Source organism: Salmo trutta, chromosome 19 (assembly GCF_901001165.1).
Source record: "Salmo trutta chromosome 19, fSalTru1.1, whole genome shotgun sequence".
In the NCBI taxonomy this organism is placed as follows: Eukaryota; Metazoa; Chordata; class Actinopteri; order Salmoniformes; family Salmonidae; genus Salmo; species Salmo trutta.
The window spans coordinates 28,091,218-28,100,383 of NC_042975.1; the positions used below are offsets into that span (position 1 = coordinate 28,091,218).

The following is a 9,166-nucleotide window of genomic DNA, read 5'->3' on the forward strand; positions in this document are numbered from 1 at the left end:
TCCCATGGTGTTTATACTTGCATACTATTGTTTGTACAGATGAACATGGTACCTTCAGGCGTTTGGAAATTGCTCTCAAGGATGAACCAGACTTGTTGAGGTCTACAAAAAAAATTCTGAGGTCCTGGCTGATTTCTTTGGATTTCCCCATGATTTCAAGCAAAGAGGCACTGAGTTTGAAGGTAGGCCTTGAAATACATCCACAGGTACACCTCCAATTGACTCAAATTATGTCAATTAGCCTATCAGAAGCTTCTACAGCCATGACATCATTTTCCAAGCTGTTTAAAGTCATAGTGGCAGGGCTCCCTGCCTGTGCCATTAAACCCCTACAACTCATCCAGAATGCCGCAGCCCGTCTGGTGTTCAACCTTCCCAGGTTCTGTCACGTCACCCCGCTCCTCTGCACACTCCACTGGCTTCCAGTTGAAGCTCGCATCTGCTACAAGAGCATGGTGCTTGCCTACGGAGCTGTGAGGGGAACGGCACCTCCGTACCTTCAGGCTCTGATCAGTCCCTACACCCAAAGAAGGGCACTGCGTTCATCCACCTCTGGCCTGCTCGCCTCCCTACCTCTGCGGAAGCACAGTTCCCGCTCAGCCCAGTCAAAACTGTTCGCTGCTCTGGCACCCCAATGGTGGAACAAGCTCCCTCACGACGCCAGGACAGCGGAGTCAATCACCACCTTCCGGAGACACCTGAAACCCCACCTCTTTAAGGAATACCTGGGATAGGATTAAGTAATCCTTCTAACCATCCCCCCTACCCTCCCCCCCCCCAAAATATAGATGTACTACTGTAAAGTGGTTGTTCCACTGGATATCATAAGGTGAATGCACCAATTTGTAAGTCGCTCTGGATAAGAGCGTCTGCTAAATAACGTAAATGTAAATGTGTATGTAAACTTTTGACCCACTGGAAGTGTGATACAGTGAGTTACAGCTGTGAAAGAATCTGTCTGTAAACAATTGTTGGAAAAATGACTTGTGTCATACACAAAGCAGATGTCCTAACCGACTTGCCAAAACTATAGTTTGTCAATAAGTAATTTGTGGAGTGGTTGAAAAACAACTTTTAATGACTCCAACCTAAGTGTATGTAAACTTACGACTTCAACTGTATCTGTCCACAGGACCACTTTAAGCCATACACTCCACAGAGCTGGGCTTTATGGAAGAGTGGCAAGAAAAAAATAAGCAAACATGTTTGGTGTTTGCCAAGAGGCAAGTGGGAGACTCCCCAAACATATGGAAGAAGGTACACTGGTCATATGAGACTAAAATTGAGCTTTTTGGCCATCAAGGAAAACGCTATGTCTGGCGCAAACCCAACACCTTTCATCATCCCAAGAACACCATCCCCATGGTTGTGGCAGCATCATGCTGTGGGGATGTTTTTCATCGGCAGGGACTGGGAAAGTGGTTCAGAATTGAAGGAATGATGGGTGGCGCTAAATACAGGGAAATTCTTGAAGGAAACCTGTTGCAGTCTTCCAGAGATTTGAGACTGGGACAGAGGTTCACCTTCCAGCAGGACAGTGACCCTAAGCATACTGCTAAAGCAACACTTGAGTGGTTTCAGGGGAAAACATTTAAATGTCTTGGAATGGCCTAGTCAAAGCTCAGACCTCAATCCAATTGAGAATCTGCGGTATAACTTAAAGATTGCTGTACACCAGCGGAACCCATCCAACTTGAAGGAGCTGGAGCAGGTTTGCCTTGAAGAATGGGCAAAAATCCCAGTGGCTAGATGTGCCAAGCTTATAGAGACATACCCCAAGAGACTTGCAGCTGTAATTGCTGCAAAAGGTGGCTCTACAAAGTATTGACTTTGGGGGGGTAAATAGTTATGCACACTAAATTTTTCAGTTTTTTGGTCTATTTCTTGTTTGTTTCACAATAAAAAATATGTTGTATCTTCAAAGTGGTAGGCATGTTGTGTAAATCAAATGATACAAACCCCCCCCAAAATCAATTTTAATTCCAGGTTGTAAGGCAACAAAATTAGAAAAATGCCAAGGGGGTGAATACTTTCGCAAGCCGCACAGTAGCAATTTAGTTTTTCCTCAGTTGCTTTAGGACTCTAAAACGAAATTAAATGTAACATTTGGGGGTATGGGGCCCCCAAAACTCATTGGTCCCCTGTCATGCGTGGGCTGCGGCGGTGTGTGCAACGCCAGTGACACGCATGCACACACACACACCCTGGGACTGTGTGTTTTTTCCCAGGCCTAATTTGCCTTCACAGATGGCTGGGCTTCCCCTGCTCATGTCTCTAGTCCCCAGTGGCACTCTGGTACTGTGGACAGTGTTAAAGTACACCACCTGAACACCAATGAGTGTAACAGGAACACAACACAAGGGTATCACTGTGTGGTGTTCTCTGAAGTTAAAGCTGTAATTCATGTCATGTTGTGGACCTAAGAGATCTTGGACAGTAGGTATACTGTAAGAGCATCAATAAACAGTGTGGTCTTTCTATTGCTGCAACAATGTGTAAGTGGAGTTTATTATCTGTGAACTGTGTGACTAGAATGACAGGGCATACTGATGATCGCTTTGTGTCCTATCAGGGCTTATTGATAACAAGTTTTGACTGTTATCAATAACAGTCCCCCTCCCTCCCTTTCTCTCTACCTTCCTCCCCCCTAGGTGAGCCCAAGCAACAGCCAGGCCCGGTCCAGGACTCCACCCCCACCAAGCCCATTCAGAGCGTGGCACCCCAGACCCGCACAGACTCCAAACCCCCATCCTCAACCCCGGACGACTATGACCCCTTCTCAGGCTTCAGGCCCCTGCCTGCCCCCACCGCCGCAGACCCCCTGGTGGAACTATGGGACAGCAGCCCTGCCACCGGCATCGCCCCCTCTCAGGCCCCACACCCTGGAGGGCAACCCCAGCCCCTGCTGAGCTTTGACGAGATGGGGGATGTACCATTCTGCCCGGGGGGTCCCGAGGGGATCGAGGAAGAGCCCTCCAGCCTAGTGGATGTGGCCGGGACCCACGATATGACCCTGAGCTACCAGCAAGCACTGCAGCACGCTTCAGATGATACTCAGCTGATGACCAACGGGGAGACCCTGCTCAAAGAAGGGACTCAGGTCAGGAGAGGAGCAGTAGTCATGTTATCTCATATTACAGTATATTTAGCAAAATTACTTGGCAGTACTTTACATGCATAGAGTTGCCCTTATACTTATGCCATTAAGTTGACGATTTGCCAATACAGCAATACAGCATGTAATTTCTCAGCTGCACAACAACAAAGGTATGTTGTCTGCACTATCTGTATTGTATCATTCCTTATAAAAAAAAGTATTATATTATGTGCCACAAGATGGCAGTAAATGCATTCTACATCAGCACTAGTGGGTGCCACTGGTTACCTGGAGAGAGAGGATGGCAGTTTGTTCTGTGTTCCTGATCTGGAACAAAGATGAACAACACATAAACAGATAGTATAGTACTGAATGATCTATGGTACAAATTGCCCCCAGATAACCTTGGCTGTACTGTACATGTAGTATTTGTTTGGACAGAGTGGCTCGGTGATATACAGTGCCTTCAGAAAGTATTCACACCCCTTGACTTTTTCCACGTATTGATGTCTTTAAAGACTGAATTTAAAATGTATAACATTTTGATTTTTGTGATCTACACACAACACCCCATAATGTCAAAGTGGAATTTTGTTTTTTGAAATGTTTACAAATTTATTAAAAACAAAAACCTGAAATGTCTTCAGTCAACAAATATTAAACCATTTTGTTATGGCAAGCTTCAGTAAGTTCAGGAGTATAAATGTGCTTAACAAGTCACATAAAAAGTTGCATGGAATCACTCTGTGTGCAATAATAGTGTTTAATACCCTACACATACAAATAAAATAAAACATTTCACATGCGCCGAATAAAATTAAGTGTAGACCTTACAGTGAAATGCTTACTTACAAGCCCTTAACCAACAATGCAGTTCAAGAAATAGAGTTCATAAAATATTTACTAAATAAAGTAAAATAAATCAAATCAATAAAAAAGTAACACAACACATTTACATAACAATAACGAGGCTATGTACAGTGAGTACCGGGTGAATTATCTGTAAGGTCCCTCACTCGAGCAGTGAATTTTAAGCAGAGATTCAACCACAAAAACCAGGGAGGTTTTCCAATGGTTCGCAAAGAGAAAGAGCACACATTGAATATCCCTTTGAGCATGGTGCCGTTAGTAATGGATGGTGTATCAATACATCCAGTCACTGCAAAGCTACAGGTGCCCTTCCCAACGCAGTTGCCGAAGAGGAAGGAAACCGCTCAGGGATTTCACCATGAGGCTAATGGTGATTTTAAAACAGTTAGAGTTTAATGGCTGTGATAGGAGAGAACTGAGGATGGATCAACAACATTGTAGTCACACCACAATACCAACCTAAATAACAGTGAAAAGAAGGAAGCCTGTACATAATAAAAAATATTCCAAAACATGCATCTTGTTTGGATTGAGACACTAAAGTAATACTGCAAAAATGTGGCAAAGATAAAAAACACAATTATTGAATAAAAGGTGTTATGTTTGGGGCAAATCCAACACATCGCTGAGTACGCCTCTTCATATTTTCAAGCATGGTGATGGCTGCATCATGTTATGGGTATGCTCGTCATCGGCAAGGACTAGGGAGTTTTTTAGGATAAAAATAAACTGAATAGAGCTAAGCACAGGCAAAATACTAGAGGAAACCCTGTTTCAGTCTGCCTTCCAACAGATACTGGTAGACAAATTCAGCTTTCAGCAGGATCATTTCCTAAAACACAAGGCCAAATATACAGTCTGCTAAGCAACTGTAGTTGCTTACCAAGATGACATTGTATGTTCCCGAGTGGCTTAGTTACACTTTTGACTTAAATCAACTTGAAAATCTATGGAAAGACTTAAATGGCTGTTTAGCAGTGATCAATAACCAACTTGACAGAGCTTGAAGACATTTTTTAAGAATAATGTGCAAATATTGTACAATCCACGTGTGAAAAGCTCTTAGAGACTTACCCAGAAAGACTGTACTCAGCTGTAATCCCTGCCAAAGGTGATTCTAACATGTATTGACTCGGGGTTGAACAGTTTTCAAATGAAGATATATGTGTTTTATTTCTTTTAATAAAAAAAATCAAAATAATAAAAATAATAATATATATATATATATATATATATTCCACTTTGACAGTAGAGTATTGTGTAGATCGTTGACTAAAAATGACAATTAAATAAATTGTAATCCCACTTTGTAACACAACAAAATGTGAAAAAAGTCAAAGGGTGTGATTACTTTCTGAAGGCACTGCAGCAGTAGCATAGTGTGTCTATATGTCTACATGCATAGAAACAATACTGTTATCAACTAATGTTTCTGCCTGCCTTCCTGCCTGCCTTCCTGCCTGTCTGTCTGTGCAGGCAAACGAGGGTTACTTCAGCCAATCGCAGGAGGAGGAGAAATGCTCTGCTAAAATGACCCCAACGTCAGTGTTTTATAACAAGCCACCAGGTGAGAGAAGGAGAGCGAGAGAAAGAGAGAGAGAGAGCGAGAAAGTGAGAGAGAGCACGTCATGTCAGGATTAAACATCAAAATAACCTTTTTGCCTGAAAGCTGTGAGGATTATTCTGTTGGAAATACATCAATATATGAAAAAGTAGTAACACTGTAAAATAAGGTACCATTTGTAAAGTGTTTGAAGAGTTTATAATTACATCATTGAGGGTTATTTAATCATTTCTAAATGCATTATAAACCATTAATAAACACGTATATCGCTTTGGTTTAAAAAGAGCAATTAACTGGTCAGTGTTTACCAAAAAGTGAGCCAATATTTACCTTCTGTTATTATCCATTTACAAATGCTATTATAATATGCACCCTTGTGTATAATCATGCAACCTTATTTTCACTGGTTGCACAGTTAAACAATAGTTATTTTCTCCCTCTTGGGTGTGATGCATTAGTGCTCTGTCCCAGGAACAGAAAAGGTTGGTTTTCAGACCAATGGTCAACATCGCACTATTTTGACCAATGCGTTATAACCCATTAATTAATAGTTTATAGTGCATTTACAAGTAATTTAATAACCATTAACAACATCATTATAAACTCTTTATAAACCCTTTACAAATGGTACCTAAACAATCACCAGCTTGGCTAATCATGTTGTTTTTACTATTTTATTCAGGAACTGCTGTCACACTTATTTTTGAAGACAGTCTGACTTATGATGCTGATTGTTATACTATGTGGTTGTTTCTGCCCATTTATTTGACATATTGTAAGACACCATGGATAAAAATATTAAAGTTTGTGTGTGTGTGTTTGTTTTTTCAAACATTGACCAAGTGGATTTAAAGATGTTTATCTATGCCCTGTGCGTGTGTACAGAGATTGACATCACATGCTGGGACACAGACCCTGTAATGGAAGACAGCGACTAGACCATGGCGAAGTAGTCCAGTCCGGCGGTGGGAAGCAGAAACAACGCATCATCAACAACGAAACATACTTTTTTTAAAGTAATAATAACAACAAGTCTTGCATAAAAAAATCTGTATAATGTTCTAGAAGGGGGAAAAAACTGATGTTAGCCACAGAAAAGGTTTTTGAGTTATTGTTAAAGATGCTAATGGGTTAATGATGAGCTCTTGGTTTTATGTTGTTTTTTTTTCTTTGATTTCTCCTTTTTTTTGCTATGCAGAGTAAATAGTGGGGAGTGGGGAATACTTTCTTGAGAATGTATGTGTCTTCTACAGCAGACTAAACACCCTGTACCAGACAGGTAGCCTATTAGAATGTATAGCAACCCTCCCCCTCCATTCTCCCTCATTCTGGGTAGCTACAGTAGTTGGGGATAAAAGTGGGAGCGGTGCCTGGTGGGATTAGAGAGGAGTGGTGCCTAGTGTAATCCTGTAGTCTTTGATGTTTCAGTTTGGCCATGGGGGTGTTGAAGGCGGGGTGGACATCAGACTACAGGCTGGGATAGCAGTACCATGGTACTACCCCGTAGTAAAACCCTGATACACACAAGGGAGGTATAACGAAATACTTGTTTTGTGCTGTACCAAGTCACTTTGAAAATGAATATCTATTGTAGTTTGTTATCGTTGTGTTGATTGGCATACTCTCCCAGCAGAAAATCTGACATGGGGAAAATAAGTATGATTTTTCTACTTATTAGAAGTGTTCTTTAAATTGACATTCAGGATCTTTGAATCATGGCAATAGTGGTAGTCTCTTGTTTTGTCTTCAGTGAAAACTAGGCAATGACTGTATCTAGAGCACTCAGATGGGAATGAGGACGTTCGTCACACATTGTGGCACTATGAACGGAACAGTGTGTCTTGTGCTAAGGTGGTTCTAGAGCTGCTACAGTAGTCTCTGCTTTGTAACACTACACCTTCTTTGCAGTAGATGATACAAATGCACCCTTTCGCTTTCCATGTGTATTTATTTCCCTTGTCCTTCTTTTAAAATGATGTAGTTCACATGCACGTCCCTAGATGGCCTCAGCACCGTTTTGTATACTATTGTAATTCTACTGTTGGACTACCTCTGTGTTGTTTTTGCACAGATCTCATTCTCTCACCCAGTTATCTCGGTTCTGATTTCGCTGTTAACAGTCTAAATGAGAACCATTCCGGTGGATTAGTTTTGCCAGGAGCCCTTCTAAATGCATTTGATTATCAAGCCTGGTTTTAAACGGTATTATTGCTCTAATGTTTAGAAACCGGTTCTAGCTTCTTGATGCAACCCTCTCCACATGGCTTATAGACCAGTCTTCCTTTATTTGATCTACAGGAGGTTTCTTATCATTACTGTTCAAGGTTATAGTTTCATTCCTGAGATGCCACTCCTTAGATCTGATTCTATATCCATCCAGGCATTCTTACCCATAGATATAGAACACTTCTATAGCAGGTATATGTTGTTATAGCTATGTGCTATTACCACAGAAATCTGAGTGGGAACCAACAAGCAATAAGAAAATAAACCAATCAAGTATTTTGTCCTGTAAATAGTGTTTGTTTTTTAGAAATACACAACTACAACTAATGAACGTCGAACACTTCTTTGTCATTGTGGCCCTTATGATTATGCCACTTTGAATTTAGGCTTGTTGTGGGATTGAATGAGATGTTTACATAAAGTTTATTTGAAGCGAAATATGAAATGTGATTCCATATCCCTACCAGCCTTTTTCTGTGTATGAGAATCAACTAATGCTTAGTAAGAGCCGACCAACCCTCATCTTTAGCAGTAACTGACACCCTTTCTACATGATTTCAATGTATACTTCTTCACCCTGATAACCTCCTGGGTAGTTATTATTATTCTCTCCCGATCACACTACTAGGAGACTACTACTACTACTATACTACTACTCTACTACTACTACCCCTCTTTGCCCCAAAGCAAGGCTTAGCTGTTCCTTGTCTTATCTCTCTCTTTTCATTTAAAATATATTTTATTTATCTTCCCTCTTTTCCATCCGCTTCTCACACACTCTGTTTTTTAAATAAGCACAAGATCTTTTGTGACATGCTAAGTGCTGATGTATGTTAATAAAAGACTTAAAAACCTCCAAATGATGACTTCAGAGAGTGTTTTTGATTTGACAGTTTTTCTTTTGGCTGTATCACCCCAATCTAATGCATCCTTGAATACTTCAATAGTATCATGACGTGCTAGCATCATAGAATTAAATAGAACACTAAAACGAACATTGACATCCCGGCAACATGACTAAAATGACGGCCATTTTGGTCAGAGAATCTCATATCATTATATTCTAAGGTAGAAGTGCACTTTTTTTATATTGATCATATCATTTATCATCTTGAAGTATTGGATTGCTCCAGGCCGCTCACTGATGCATTTCAAAGCTTTCTCTGCAAACAAATATCTCAGTCATTCAAAGCAGGAATGAACACAAAACATTTAACAACATTAAAAGTCTGTCACTGCCACTTGTCATGTTTGTTTTAATCTGTATTTTATTCAACTGCATTTTATTCAAGAGATGTTGGCACTGTTGATTTAGTAATAGTCCAGGTATGGTCCTGTGTGGCTCAGTTGGCAGAGCATGGTGCTTGCAATGCCAGGGTTGTGGGATTGATTCCCTCAGGGGACCAGTA

The 9,166-nt window shown here is 40.9% G+C and overlaps 1 protein-coding gene across 2 annotated transcripts in view; it reads left to right on the plus strand.

Annotated features, from left to right (window-relative positions):
* Positions 1–8,617, plus strand: part of LOC115154286 (drebrin) — a gene marked incomplete at its 5' end in the record, with an annotated part of 28,100 nt that extends 19,483 nt beyond the window's left edge. For both annotated transcript variants that reach the window (XM_029700361.1, XM_029700362.1), the window contains 3 exon segments: positions 2,652–3,100; positions 5,444–5,534; positions 6,417–8,617. In XM_029700361.1, the coding sequence (XP_029556221.1) occupies positions 2,652–3,100; positions 5,444–5,534; positions 6,417–6,469 (593 nt within the window).
* Between the last annotated feature and the right edge of the window lie 549 nt (positions 8,618–9,166).